This window comes from Didymella exigua (genome assembly GCF_010094145.1).
Source record: "Didymella exigua CBS 183.55 unplaced genomic scaffold M421scaffold_56, whole genome shotgun sequence".
NCBI classification, from domain to species: domain Eukaryota; kingdom Fungi; phylum Ascomycota; class Dothideomycetes; order Pleosporales; family Didymellaceae; genus Didymella; species Didymella exigua.
Window position 1 is genome coordinate 172,119 of NW_022984830.1, and position 14,882 is coordinate 187,000.

Below are 14,882 nucleotides of genomic sequence, written 5' to 3' on the forward strand. Positions count from 1 at the left end.
AAGCTCGATCGCAGAGCTATCGGCCCTTCGACGATCTAGAGCTTGATCAGCGCAGGCTTGTGATCATACAAAGAGCCTGATCAACCCGTCCCTCGTCGCATCATCACCGCTCAACCCCACATCACCATAGCAGCTTCACCCAAGTTTCCCACACGACGCATCGATTTATCGAACGCCCAAGATGAACAACAACAACAATGCGCAAGGTGCCGGTCAGCAGGACTACCTCGACAAAGCCTTCGCCGCAGGTGCGAAGAAGTTTGGCGGCGCGCAGGGCCAGAAGATTGCCAATAACCGCGGCATGAGCGAGAAGATCGTAAGTTGTCCCTTTGCCAGTGTCCCGCGACTCTAATACACGATGCGCGACCTTGCTTCAGCAGAGTGCGAGCTTTCACACTCGTTTATTATCGCGGTTCGCCCACGACTAAGGCTAACAATTGCACAAACAGACCGATGGCATGCGCGGCGTCTACGAGAAGATCACTGGCAAGAAGGTTAACCCCAAATACTCGAACTGAGTGGTTCCTATCATACTGGCTCTGCACCAGTACGATTTACGATCGGCTTGGCTACTGTCGACCTACAGCTGCATGCAACAGGCTGAGCTTTCACTATTATGTGTGCTCGTCTATTAATGACGGCACGTTATTTGATACCCATACCAATGAAGCTACGGAAATTATCACAATCCGTCTTTTCCCAATTCCAATGTATCGAATGTGCTGTTTGCATCCATCCGCATAGGAGTAGCCTTTGAACTCTAGGCGTCGCTTGTGTGGAACCCATCTATCGCTGTTGCTCGTCTAAGTTTACGAACTTTGAATCAGACAGCGCTTGCCTTTGGGATACATGAGGAAGAAGATCACTTGCTCCATGTCAGCATCGCTGAACCCGTCGAGCGAGGAGACCTTTGCGTTGGGAAAAGTGCGGAAGAACTTAGCGGCTCCAAGACGGAGCTCCATTTTCGCCAGGTGAAGACCGATGCAAACTGAAACGAATTAGAAACGTAGCCAAACAATGTCTAAGACAACGTACCTCGAGCACCACCACCGAAAGGCATCCAAGCATCTTTCATGTCCTTTGTAGGGGCCTCCCATCGTTCCGGTTGGAATCTGTAAGCGATTTAGCTGAAATCCTTGTCCCACAACATGCGTAACAAACATACTCATACGGGTCTGGGAACGCGTCGGCATTTCTATGCATGCTGTAAGCCTGCGTCTGTACTTCTGTTCCCTCCGGCATCCGGTATCCATCGATCACGCATCCCCCAGACGGCACATCTCTCGGCAGCAGTGCTGGGGCAGCAGCGTAGCATCTCAGCGTCTCAACAATAACTTGGTCAAGATATGTGAGCTTGCGGAGATCTTCATCCACGAATTGTTCTGGAAGAGATTGGAGCTCCGCGACTAGCTTTGCCTTGATGGTCGGGTCTCGACAGACCGCCCAAGTGAGATATGTCAGACTGTGTGCCGTCGTGTCGCTTCCGGCTGTGATATATGCCTGCGCGTTCGCCACAATCTCGGCACGGGACATGGTTTCCTCGTTCGCATTGAAGAGTTTGTGAAACAGGCTGGGCTTCAATGTGTCTGGCTCAGCTGCCACAATCCTTTCATACCGGCTGATCGATGTCTCTGCGTATGCGCGCATCCGCTGAGACGCTTCGTATGCAGCAGAAAATTTCGGCAGAGGGATGTAAGATGCAATCTTGATCAGCGTCGGAAAGGCGACCCGGACACCAAGTTTGGAGGCAAGATCTTGCAGATCTTTCGTGTACGTGTTCATCTGCCGACGCATTTAGCAAGTCTGATGGATATGATTACCAGTCAGAGTCAACTCACCTTCCCTTGTTCCAGCATACGGAAACTCTCGCTGAACGTCAGCTCACCGATAACGTCAGTGGTATAGAAGAGCCACCACTTCAGCACATCTGTTCTACCAGTCATCTTTATCTCTTCCGCCATTCTCTCGATCGCCAAATCGACTCGGCCACGCACAATGTGCTCAACACTCCTCAGACCAGATTCTGAGATTGGTGCGGAAAGGAGTTTACGGTGTCGCGCATGGGCGACTGGATCTCGCGTGCTGAAGATGTTGATCGCACTAGTTTTGGTACGAAAGATATCGTACATCTTGGCTTTCAGGAATGGACGAGTGTAAGAGTGAATTTGCCTGGCGGCGGACACCGAGGAGAAGTCAACCGCGTGAGGATTGACACGAACAACGTGGCCTTCGTATAGTGAGCAAATGCTTCAGGAAACAAGGAGTCAGAGTGGGTGTTGCCATACCATATTGTTCATGAAGTTTTTGGATATACATGGGTAACTCGCCACGGAGCCAGTAATATGTTGATACTGCAGAGGTCCATCTCGAATACCAGGGACCAGGCACGGAAGAGAGAGGACTGCTTGCACGCTGTATCAAAGTCTGTGAAAGATCAGCGGACCGAGTGGTTGACAAAGGAAGACAGAGAGATCAAACTTACCACAACCAAATTCACCCCACCAGCCAAAATGACTACCAAAGCGGACAGCAAAAAGATATGCATGTTGTGTAGTTCGGACAAGCTGCGTTAAGAGTTTGCTTAGAACGCCAAGGAAAGCCACAACCTTAAGCTTCAACAGTTTGAATCACTCAGGTCAAGTAGTAGTCTGACGAAGCCTTTCGCCGGCGTCGCGGCACCTGAAATATATAGAAATGTGCGCTGTGGACGCTTGCCGCATAGACGCCTGCTACCACCCGCACTACGGTCGGAGATTGGTTACGATCATTGGCCATCGCATTCGACGGGTGCACTTTGTGTGGGGTACTCGATTTGAATGGCGACGAACAGTGCACCGGGGCGGTGTTCTCGGGATGCGTAAGCGCCGATGCCGACCGACCACTACATAACGTCATTCGAGTGTGAGCAACACTGCTGCTAATTTCCTGTTGTTGCTGAGTGACCGGATTCCAGCGAAAGCGATATTGTTCGTAATGCGGTGCTGTCCTGGCCGCTGTACGTGGCTTGAACCTATGCCCGCACATACATCCGTCGTCAAGGTGTCTTCACCTCGTGTGTACGCCGCCTATTTGTGCAATTGGCACTTTACTCGCACATATCCTGGATCCAGTCTGCCCTTTGTTGCGGCCCAGGGTTGCAGCACAGGCATCGGGAGAGTAAGACAGGGGAGGTGCTTCTCGCTCAGATCGTACGGGATGATTTGAATTACCCGCAGGTCTTTATGGAGCCGGTTTAGGATTGACTGTCAGCGCTCAGGTCGTTTGATCGTAAGGACAGGTCTGGCTGCACATACTATTGCGATGTCGAATCACGGCTCTGAGGTTACATCATTTGCTATCATTCAGCTTGAAGACAAGGTCGACCACGTGCTCGTTGACAAACGCGGGCACAAAGTCCGACACCATGTACCACTTCGGCTTTTGCATATCATCGTGAACAACTTTCCCTCCAATCGTGAGTTGTTCAAACATGACGCCCTCAACCCCTCTGCCCCGCTCGAATCCCAGAACCTGCGAGGGGTATACTAAGCTGGACCTGTTCGTGTGCAACTCGACGTTCCGGAACGTCACGTTCTTGACCCCACGACCAGGTGCTGTCGTCCACATGGCATTCTTCATAGTTCGGATGTTGAACAGCTGACCCTTTGTGATTTTCTCGACTTGTACATTCTCAACCAAGACGTCGTGTATCAGGTTCTCGTCTCCAGCGTTGATGGAAATACAACCCTGGTACCACATTTGGTGCTCGCAATGGTCGAGGATGTCAATGTTGCTGATGTAGATATCGCTGAGAGTTTCAGGCACTTGTGGGTTGCCATGTGTACCAATATGGATCGGATGCGCAATGTCGGGCAAGAGTGTGCAGTTGTTGATCCGGATGTTTTGCGTGTCGCCGTAATAATTCCAGCGGTGCCCGTATATGGCGATTGTGTCGTCGGAGTTGCGCAGGAAACAGTTCTCGACGAGGACATCCTTGCAGCAGAATAAGTCAATACCGTCTCCGTTACCATAGCCGGAGAGTGAACGGTATCGATCGATGTGGATGTCCTGCCCTTCCCCAACGCATAGGCTGAAACCAAAGGAGCGAAGAGACGTCACACTTTGCACCGTGATATTCTTCGAGCGCTCGATGAGTATTGCTCCGCCAGCGAGTTCGCGCGGTCTCGATGACGATTCTGCTTCGTACGCGGGGCGAAAGATGATACCTGGGCCTTTGACTGCCGAATTCTTGACGTCAACAAACTGCACTTGGGCTGTGAGAATCGCTCCGTGGGCGAGATACACAGTTGTTTCTGAAGGAATGATAAGTGCACCATCAATGATCTTGCTGCTCGCAGCTCCGTTGTTCACGCCGGTCCCAAAGTACCAAATGCCGTTGCCGTCGCTACTGGGTGCTTGTGCATCGACGTAGGTCACAAGCAGATGCAGCGCTTGCCATTTGTCTCCATTAATCTCAACCATGAAATCGATAGCCCGCTCAAGAGTGAATGTGACACGACCGCTGTCGATTTTGGTGGGAATATGGAGCGAAGATGGACGGATGGCTGCTGTATAAACCTTCAACGTGTTGCAGCAAATTTGGAACTCCAGAGATTTGCCAGGCACTATTTGTAATGACGCAACGGCAACTTCGTGTATATGCAAGTCATTTCGGTCTGTATTGGCTTCTGCGACCCGTGCGATGTATGCTTGAAGCGACGTCCATGATTCAGGGATCTCGCTGTCGAGATCGACAGATCGGAAGAGAACGTCGAAGCTGGTGTCGAATGCAAGTCCATCCGGAAGTGATTTTGTCGCGCTGACAGTAGTATTAGCCATGTTAATGTCCACTGTGTTCCGGCTTTCGAGTTACAACATGTTGTTGATGGGGTAGTATCAGAGCCTATCAATTGCGCGAGCGTCGGAGCGCGGGCCGGGAGCTGTCCCGGACAGACAGGAGTTGCGCTTAGGATCAACTTCATGTCCGTAGCACAGGAAGCCGCTGCCCGTCCTGTTGATCTACTTGGAGGCCAAGGATGGCCGGAGTCTAATCTGATTGCGCAGAGCGGAACAGCCACGCCGAGGACTGCGCGCATGGCAACTACCTTTATCCCTCTTTGCATGAGTTCGTGGAAGCCCTGCCTGTGAAAGAATTTGCCACCGTCCGTATTGAACATCTCATGTAGAGATAACGGCGGCGGTGGCACTGCAGCGAAAGTCGGTAGGGAATGCGGGGTCGGAGAAGCTAGCGGAGTTCGGCCGGCATACCGGTAGAGCGCAACTACGACGTACACAGAGACCGACACAAAATTGCGTAGTGGGCTTGCCGGTATTCTGATTCGGAATAACCCAATGTCATAGTATTAACTAGACTCAATATTTACATGGCAAACAGAGAAATGATTAAGGTATGATCATGTAATTTAAGAATAAAAGTAAGACCTTAGGGTCTCTAGTTGGGGTATGGTAATAACACATGAGAAAAAGTCATGTACAAGTATACAAAGCAAAATCAGGCTCGGCATCTACTCATCGCAACTCTGTCTAGAAAGATAATTCGGCAAGCAAAGTGCAAGCTATTTATCTGACCCAATATCTCCAAAAGGCGTGGATGTAAAATTACACCTCTCTGACTTCGTGACCAATGCCTTCAAACCAGCGTTCTACCTCATTGGCTGACAGAGTTTTACCGGCCTAGACGCGTCGAAGCCACTCTTGCTCTTTGTTTCATAAGCCGTTAGGATCGGAATGCTGACGCTCGGCTTCAAGCCAAACTTGTGCTAGATGTGGACGTGGTGGTGTAGGTAACGCCCCGGGAGCCCTGCGGCGAGAGGGATGTGTCGATGGGCGAAGAGGTGGGTGTCAATGGCGAGGATAAGGATGCCGATGTGTGCTCGGAAGCAGGAGCGGAAAGGCGAGGGCGCTTAGCTGAAGTCGTGTCCAAGGGAGTGTTGGCCACTTCTGCAGTGCACCTGCGCTTTCGGTTGGTCCCAGAGCGGAACTCTGCAGTTTCTTCAGCCTCAGGTACAGGGCCGCGTTCTGGTTTCCGCTTCTTCGGACTTTGCGACCGCCTCCAGTTCGCAGCAGTCGAGAAACGCTCGCAATCAGCGGCAGCGACGAAACCTCGGGCGTCGGCCAGATGCGCGCCAGAAGCACGCAAGGTCAGACGGCGGTCGGTGTCGCTCTCCAGGAAGGCACGAAGCAGGGGGAAGATGGACCATGCGAAGCGCGCGTACAATATGTCTGCGCCGACTGCAGTAGGGTGCAGCTCGCGGTTGTGGTAGAGAAGCTCGAGCTCGGGCGAGGATCCAAGCACGTGTGCGACGAGGCGCATGCTGCCATTGGTGGCGGGCTTGGGCACAAATGCAAGACGGGGCGCGTCGAAGGCAATGTGCAGGTCAGCGCAAAGGAGGAAGGCGTTGGCCATGTCGTCGAGCGTGGCAGTCACGCCTGTGTTGTAGCGCGACATGCCTTTCGCTCGCCACCAGCCGAGCTCGGACTGGGGCACGACGTGCGCGACCTGCTGCTGTTCGCAGCAGCCGCTGAGATGACACCAGCTTTCGCGCATGAGCAGGGCGGTGGTCAGGTTCGAGGGCGCGAGGGCGATGGTCGCCGGTGCAGCGTTGGCGTCACTTGCGAATTGTTGCCAGTGCAGGGGAAGGCGGGACACCTGAGCGGCCCACTGCCCTCTCTTTCTTTCTCTCCTACTGCGCTGAGCTTCTTTCTCTACCGCTGTTAACATCCTAGATGAATGAGTTAAGAGCTACCCTCTATGCTTTATTGATTTAAAGAGAGTGCAGAAACCTGTACAGAAGAGGTAAAAATCTCGCAACTCTGCGTTCTGCTCCCTTGCAATTTGCTGAGCTACCTTCTTCAACCATCCTGCCGCTTTTAATGTCCTGTTGATGCTGTGTGTAAAGACGAGAACGCCAAACTCTCCCCGCAGGAAGAGCGTCATCTCCTCTTGATACAGGCCTGGCTTCTCGATCAGGGTTAAGCGTAGCGCGTCCAGCATCGGCAGCGTGATCGATCGTCGCCTCCCGCCCCTGTTCGCAGGGGCTTTTGTAGTGTTGAAGTGGCGGGGGTTGGATTGTATCGCTTTGACCGAGCGCTTGCTGTAGCCGGCCACTGTAGCCATCTGAGCGGCTGTATGCGTCCCAGCGTCGATCATATCGCGGATCTCGACAATTAGGTTTCCAGAGTGTTCTACGACTTAGCTAAGTTGATCAATGCAATGAAGCTTGTGGAGAAGGTCACGCAAACATCATCTATGCCTCTCACCTATGCTCATCTATAGTATACGACAAGGCTGCGGTCGCCCAAGTACAATGTTCTAGTGATTATATTGACAATGGATGTCAATTTTGGTCGACGATTGAGGATGGTGCTGCAAAGCGAGTGATCAGTCGCATCCGAGGGAACTCTGGAAGCCTTGGCTCCAAGCGAGGTGTGGGCAACCGGCAACAGCGCCTCAGCAGCCTTCCTTGGCATAGATTTTCCAGACGTCCCACCAGCGCGCAACAAGTGCTTTGTCTGGCATCTGAAGGGTGTTGAAGCAGTCGCACAGAGGAGGGTTTAATCTGTCTCCGCTACCCAGCTAGATGCGCAACGGTGCCACCTCTAGCCGGGGACAGCACCACGTACAGCGACAATTGAGCGTACAGTGACTCGACCAACATCTATGGTAACATCTATATCGACGTGCACTTCAATCGTCAGCGACTTGACGCGTCGCTGCGAGCTGCTGCTGCTATAACGGAACATGTTGTCTTCATTTGTGATGCCATTCGATTGATTTACTGAAACGATAGTTAGCCCACATTGTGTTTGCTGCTATCAAGAATCGCCAGGAATGTGCAGCCTCGATCTGAGTGCAGCTTACGTGAGAGCCCAGGGCCGCGGGACGAATCAAACCCGCAGACAGAGGCACACTAGTAACCAATAGATGCATAGTATTGTCGCTAGCCCCCAGCTGGCATATCGTATAGCTCGCATCTCTTCGATCTTGTTCGATTCTCAACGCAAATCTACTCCATTAAATCATCCCACGATTTCGCTTACATAGGCTGGTTTTTCACTTGACCCGCTCGAAGTGATGCCACTGGATTAAGCAGCCTCGACGATCCCAACTCTATGCGGCTTGCTTTGAAGGACACACGAGCAACGTCTACTAACTACCCTTTTGGAGCTCAACAGTGCCAAATGATCACGAGATACTCAGCCATTGTTGGGAGCGACCGCGAGACCTGGCAAAAGATCAGGAACACAATCAAGACACGAGAACACCAGATATTGAGTGATATCGCCAGGCACAAACTTGAGGTCTTCCTCCCGCTCGCCTTGTCTGTCACTCCAACAAGTGGTGGACCATCCACAACATCAACTTGTTGTCACCTCATGCGCTGAACTGTTTTACAGCAAAATTTGCTTCCATTCTGTTTTGTTGCGGTGCAAGTCGGTCCAACAGGCCTTGATCGTCACCTCCGTTGACTACCTTGGACTAGGACGTCTCAGGGCATGTATATACGGTCGCCCCCTAGCTAGCAAGCAACTCAGCGCAGTTTCCATCAACTATACAGCGGCTACGTCTGCCGCAACATGTTCCACTCAACACGCCTCATACAGCTTCGACTGCTAGTCCCCACCTCACAGGCTTGGTAGCCCTGTTCAAGAGCGAAACTTTGGATACTTTGGGTAGCACAGCGTGAGCCACCAAGAAAAATAACAGAACCAACACAGGTATTCACTCGTGTCTGTTAGATAGCTGACGAAATATATAAGGGATCAAAAGCAGCGGAGGTAGAGTGCTCTACGAACCATACCTCTGTGTGTCGAAGTCTTGCCTAATCACTCCAGATTGTGATCTACCATACGGCGGATGTCTTCCATAATTTCGGAAACCGTCGAATTATCTCCCATCCAGCATTTTCGTACAACAGAGCCAGCTGGAATAGTTTCTAGTGGAGGAAATTCGCACTCTCTGAAACGCCTTTGAACTTCATCCTCATCTTCTGCAGAATTGAGATTAGGAAATGGTGGCTGGCCGCTTATCATAACGTAAATAGCTGTTCCTAGCGCAAACATATCCGTTCTCTTATTGAAGAGGTTTGCATCTGGTTGTGGCATCGAAGACATGGTGCTCTCGGCTGCCCCTCTATTGAGCTTGATTGATTCATCATGATCTAGTACTCTTCCTTCGAAATCACATATCTTGACTTCTAGATTGCTGTCCAGAAGGTTGCCAATGCTGATGTCACAATGCAGGACGCCTTTGTTGTGAATGTGAGCAAGGCCCTTCGCCGCCTGACATGCCCATTTTACCCTCTGACTGAACGGCGTTCGAGCAGCATCTGTCCAGAGATACTTTTCCACGGACCTGTTGGTCATGAGATAGTCCATTATCTGTAGCCAACATTCAAAACAGAGCATTTACAGACATTGCAGGGAGTGAAAGGAAAATATTAACGTACCTCACGGGCGAGTGGCCGGCCCGGGCGAGTTACCTACCGGATTTTGCCAAGGCCACACCAAACTTCATACAACCTGCAATGTCTCAACGCAACAAGACTTAAAGCGACTTATAGGAATTAGCTATACAGCTTGCTATCTAGACTCTTAAGCAAGAAGCGACTCTTACTATTCTGCAAGCTGCAACAATCTACAAGGTATTAGAAAGAACACTAACGTACCTCACGGGCGAGTGGCCGGCCCAGGCGAGTGACCGGATTTTGCCAAGACCACACCAAACTTCAACTTCTCTTGCATATTACAGCAAGTTACTGTAAGTTACTAATGTATTCCATCATCGAGTGGATCAACTCATTAAGTAGATTAAAAAAGCTTGGCAGCCTAAACTCATGCTAGGTATCTTTAACTTCATTGCTATTAAACAAGGAGCCTAACGTAGATTATCACCAAGCCAGCCATATCACTAAACTAGCTATTTTCTCTTAGCACAACTAATACAAGTTACTACAACTATAACTACTTACTATTAAATAGTAACCTAGTATACTGCGTGCTTATATTAGATTTAGAAGATATTTCTATACCCTCCTAGTATATTTATGCATTATGTCTAGTCTTGCTGCAGTTCCTACAGCGCTAAACAGTTAACTAAGCTCCTAGTTAACTACCTCTAACCTAAGTCTTCTTAGATAGCTAAGCTGCTACACACGCCTCAGCAGCTACCTGTGATGCTGCTGGGCCATACTTAAGTGTGCTACTATGCTAAATCTGCTTTCTCTTACGCGATTTTCTCTTAGTTATTACTACTAATTGCTCTTTAAGCTCTTACACGTAGGCCTTAATAAGGATATTTTTATATAGCATCTCTTTAGCCCCTTTTATAAGCTTTAAGAACCCCTCTTACACTATACTTAGTAATTATTAGAAGGAGTTACTTATAAGCTTAGATTAAGACCTAAACTTGTGTGTATTACTTAGCGTCTTAGATTGCTACAGTATTTTAGGTAGAGGTACTACTAGTAGGGTATACAGCTACAATTTAAGGCAATCTAACACTACCTATATATTAGTAGGAATAAGCCCTAATACCTTAAAGGCCTTTTAGTAGTTAACCTTTTTAAATATATTAAGAAATATGTCCCTAAAGGCTAGTAGGAAGCCTTCCTTATTAATATAGAAGATGTGTTAGTGTGCTAAGTCTTAAACATGTTAGGAGTACTTACACTTTAATAGCAAGAAATAGACTATGTTTGTAACAACTATGCACGAACACGACACGTGGCATAGCGCTCATAGCAGCTAGAGGCAAAGCTAGCTGGCTAGCACTATTATTGTCTATATATATTATACTACGCAACGAATACTTGCTTAGGTATTCTTGTGCTTACCTTTTGGTATAGGCAGAGAAGTCACGTAGTATTGATTTCGAGGGCAGGGCGCCTACTCTGTTACAATGTTAAGTAGCTAGAGGATGTATAATAAGTAAGGTAGTATATAGAGAGTAAGGATTTAGTTCTCTAGGTAATAGTCCTTAAACTCCTAGTTAAGATAGCTCTTATAGCTATCTAAGATAAGTAACCTGTACACTCCTACCTAACACGTCTTTATATATGTGTTAAAGTACTTTAACTACCTAAGGCTAAGTATATTATTTATCTAACTATTCTTAGAGACTAAGAGCTTCTAATTATAGGGTATATCTGTCTCCTTATACTAGGCAGAGATGTGGATGCGTCCTTTGTAGATAATGAAAGGCGGGGTTGCATACCTAGCGGCGCAGATGCTCTAGATAACAGTAACCTACTCGCGATCGCCTGGCTGAACAAGCTCTAGCTAAGCACGTCTCTCTTAGCCTGTTACAACGTTTAAAGACAAAGCAACACCTATCTAGAACCTAGTTTTATTAAAGTTGTGCACGTTGTTGTTGCAAATACTATACTTAACTTAAGTATCCTCTACTAGCTTAAACTACACACTAATTATCTTAGGATCTTCCTGTAGTATCCTCTGTCTATCCTTAGCTTAATTAAAGGCTATTTTAAGCCTGTCTAAACGCGTTACAAGCCTGCTAGCCTATAGTTTGCTAACAGGCTCTTCACCACGCACACTAAGTATCTTATTAGCTATATCTGCCACCTTACATAGCTAGGGCGCAAATCCTTGCAAATTAAGGTTAAGTATATACTAGTTAATTGTCTGCTCCTCTAGTATAGTAAGTTTCTAGTAATTAGCGTGTACGTCTAGTTAAAACATAATATTGCAAAGGCAATTAGAGACCTGCTAATAAGGTACGTTCAACACTCTAGCAGCGCTGCAGATACTGCGAAATTAGCTAGCATAGAAGGCCTAGATAGCAAGGATAACTCTACCTTCTCTAGTAGTATTCTAAAGTTGTTGTTATTAAGGCATATTGTGTTAGGGTAAAAGGTGGTCGTGCTAAGAGAAAGTGGCTAGTTTGGTGATATGGCTGGCTCGGTGATAATCTACGTTATTATTGTTACAAACACTATACTTAACTTAAGTATCCTCTACTAGCTTAAACTACACACTAATTATCTTAGGATCTTCCTATAGTATCCTCTGTCTATCCTTAGCTTAATTAAAGGCTATTTTAAGCTTGTCTAAACGTGTTATAAGCCTGCTAGCCTATAGTTTACTAACAGGCTCTTCACTACGCACACTAAGTATCTTATTAGCTATATCTACTACCTTATATAGCTAGGGCGCAAATCCTTGCAAATTAAAGTTAAGTATATACTAGACAATTATCTACTCCTCTAGTATAGTAAGTTTATAGTAATTAGTGTGTATATCTAGTTAAAATATAATATTGTAAAGGTAATTAGAGACCTGCTAATAAGGTATATTTAACACTCTAGCAGCGCTGTAGATACTATAAAATTAGCTAGCATAGAAGGCCTAGATAGTAAGGATAACTCTACCTTCTCTAGTAGTATTCTAAAGTTGTTGTTGTTAAGGCATGTTGTGTTAGGGTAAAAGGTGGTCATGCTAAGAGAAAGTGGCTAGTTTGGTGATATGGCCGGCTTGGTGATAATCTATGTTATATATGTTGTGCTTGTATCTGATTTAGAAGATATCTCTATATCTTTTTCGCACGTGCGCGTGTTATGCCTAGTTCTACTGCAGTTCCCACAGCGCTGTAGAGCTGGTTAGGCTAATTCTTGATTACCACCACCACGAGCCCTTTTAGATCGCTAAGGCGCTGTAGACGCCTTAGCGGCTACCTGCGCTTAGGCTGGCGGAATGGGTATACTCCAACGTCCTTCGTGGGTACCCCCCAAAACTTTGTCAATAATACATAGATTCTAGCAAAATAGGGCTTAAAAGAAAGAAAAAAACTACCTCTATATTTCTGTAGTAGAGGGTTTTGTTATAACTATTAAACTGCACAAGCTAGAGGCTAGAAAAGGTTAAAAAAGGGGGGGTACCTAGCAAGCATACACATTAATAGGTATACTTTGCTAGGTAGTGTTAATAACTTAGCTAATACTAGGTAGAATAAGCTAATTCTTTTTTTATTAGAAGGCGCAATACTAGGCGCTTCTATTAAATAATAGATTATGTAAGCGTATCTCTGCTAGTTAAGAAGCTATAAGCCAAAACGTAAAAAAGCATACCCTACCCATCCGCCAGCCTACCTGCGCTGCAGCAGTCCTATACTCAATAGTGCTACCCTGCTAAATCTGCTTGCGCTTACGCGAATTTTGCTTAGTTATCTCTACTAGTTGCTCTTTAAGATTATAGATCTTAGCACATTAAATCGTATTTTTATATAGTATTAGCTTACCACCTTTTATAAGCCAGGAGAAGCTAGCCTAGGTTGTAATAGGTAACTAAGTAAAGGAATTGCGAACAAGCTTTAACGTAGATTATCACCGAGCCAGCCATAGAGCGTTGAAGGTTTGTTTGTTGAAGGTTTGTGTTTTGAAGTTGCGACAGCACACCATAGCAGCTGCAGCTGCAACAGCACACAACACAGCACCTGCTAGCAAACACACACACAAACACACACAAAACAGCAGCGCAACAGGAGCTTGCAGAATAGGCAGGCCTAGGTGTAAAATTCTTGGTTTAACGTAGATTATCACCAAGCCAGCTATATCACTAAACTAGCCACTTTCTCTTAGCACAACCACCTTTTACCCTAACATAATATACCTTAATAACAATAACTTTAGAATACTACTAGAGAAGGCAGAGTTATCCTTACTATCTAGGCCTTCTATACTAGCTAATTTTGTAGTATCTAGAGCACTGCTAGAGCATTAAACATACCTTATTAGTAGGTCTCTAATTACCTTTGTAATATTATGTTTTAACTAGATATACACACTAATTACTAGAAACTTACTATACTAGAGGAGCAGAAAATTGTCTAGTATATACTTATGTAACGGGCTAGGTCCGTACTAAGGTCTCGGCACTGGAGGCCTCGATCGCCGGAAGCTAACAAACGCACAAGCAGAGGCTGCCGAAACTCCACACCGGAGAGTTTCGGCGCTCGAGCTCCACACCGGTGATTATCGGCACTCGAGCTCCACACCGGATAATATCGGCATACAGACTCCGTGCTGGAGAACAAAACCCACTAGAAGTCTCCGAGCCGGAGCCTGCATCAATTCCATCTGAATCTTACTTGCACTTAGCCCTCAGCGGCCAGCTTCTTTACAACTTAACCTTAATTTGCAAGGATTTGCGCCCTAGCTATATAAGGTGGCAGATATAGCTAATAAGATACTTAGTGTGCGTAGTAAAGAGCCTATTAGTAAACTTTAGGCTAGTAGGCTTGTGATGTGTTTAGATAAGCTTAAAATAGCCTTTAATTAAGCTAAGGATAGACAGAGGATACTATAGGAAGATCCTAAGATAATTAGTGTATAGTTTAAGCTAGTAGAGGATACTTAAGTTAAGTATAGTGTTTGCAATAACAATATATATAGCTTTAATTAAACTAGGTTCTACATAGGTGTTGCTTTGTATTTAAAGGCTGTAATAGGCTTAGAGAGACGTGCTCAGCTAGAGCTTGTTTAGCCAGGCGATTATGAGTAGGTTACTGTTATCTAGAGCATCTGCGCTGCTAGGTATGCAACCCCACCTTTCATTATCTACAAAGGACGCGTCTATATCTCTGCCTAGTATAAGGAGATAGATATACCCTATAATTAGAAGCTCTTAGTCTCTAAGAATACTTAGATAAATAATATACTTAGCCTTAAGTAGTTAAAGCACTTTAACACATATATAAAGACGTGTTAGGTAGGAGTGTATAGGTTGCTTATCTTAGACAGCTATAAGAGCTATCTTAACTAGGAGTTTAAGGACTATTACCTAGAGAACTAAATCCTTACTCTCTATATACTACCTTACTTATTATACATCCTCTAGCTACTTAATATAGTCTATTTCTTACTATT

General features: G+C 46.7%; 5 protein-coding genes across 5 annotated transcripts; 1 reads left to right on the plus strand and 4 right to left on the minus strand.

The window, feature by feature from the left end:
* Nucleotides 1-181: 181 nt before the first annotated feature.
* M421DRAFT_10054 (uncharacterized protein) lies at nucleotides 182-518 on the plus strand (the record flags this gene model as incomplete). Its single annotated transcript, XM_033586536.1, has 2 exons — nucleotides 182-316; nucleotides 450-518. The coding sequence occupies 2 exons, from the start codon at nucleotides 182-184 to the stop codon at nucleotides 516-518; spliced, it is 204 nt and encodes a 67-aa protein (XP_033443294.1).
* M421DRAFT_334696 (putative benzoate 4-monooxygenase cytochrome P450) lies at nucleotides 352-2,769 on the minus strand. The gene is made up of 7 exons (XM_033589409.1): nucleotides 2,483-2,769; nucleotides 2,286-2,424; nucleotides 1,839-2,227; nucleotides 1,166-1,782; nucleotides 1,036-1,112; nucleotides 559-988; nucleotides 352-502 (listed from the first exon to the last, which is right to left on the minus strand). Exons 1-6 carry the CDS (start codon nucleotides 2,543-2,545, stop codon nucleotides 810-812), a joined length of 1,464 nt encoding a protein of 487 aa, XP_033443295.1. The 5' UTR covers nucleotides 2,546-2,769; the 3' UTR covers nucleotides 352-502; nucleotides 559-809.
* Nucleotides 2,770-3,228: 459 nt separating this feature from the next.
* Nucleotides 3,229-4,978, minus strand: M421DRAFT_426280 (glycoside hydrolase family 28 protein). Its single transcript, XM_033594352.1, has one exon. It carries the CDS (start codon nucleotides 4,816-4,818, stop codon nucleotides 3,328-3,330), a length of 1,491 nt encoding a protein of 496 aa, XP_033443296.1. The 5' UTR covers nucleotides 4,819-4,978; the 3' UTR covers nucleotides 3,229-3,327.
* A 620-nt stretch (nucleotides 4,979-5,598) lies between these two features.
* On the minus strand, nucleotides 5,599-6,547 carry M421DRAFT_104714 (uncharacterized protein; the record flags this gene model as incomplete). Its single annotated transcript, XM_033587056.1, has 2 exons — nucleotides 5,599-5,673; nucleotides 6,008-6,547. The coding sequence occupies 2 exons, from the start codon at nucleotides 6,545-6,547 to the stop codon at nucleotides 5,599-5,601; spliced, it is 615 nt and encodes a 204-aa protein (XP_033443297.1).
* A 2,106-nt stretch (nucleotides 6,548-8,653) lies between these two features.
* Nucleotides 8,654-9,190, minus strand: M421DRAFT_426283 (uncharacterized protein). Its single transcript, XM_033594353.1, has 3 exons — nucleotides 8,836-9,190; nucleotides 8,740-8,778; nucleotides 8,654-8,683 (listed from the first exon to the last, which is right to left on the minus strand). Exons 1-2 carry the CDS (start codon nucleotides 9,112-9,114, stop codon nucleotides 8,764-8,766), a joined length of 294 nt encoding a protein of 97 aa, XP_033443298.1. The 5' UTR covers nucleotides 9,115-9,190; the 3' UTR covers nucleotides 8,654-8,683; nucleotides 8,740-8,763.
* Between the last annotated feature and the right edge of the window lie 5,692 nt (nucleotides 9,191-14,882).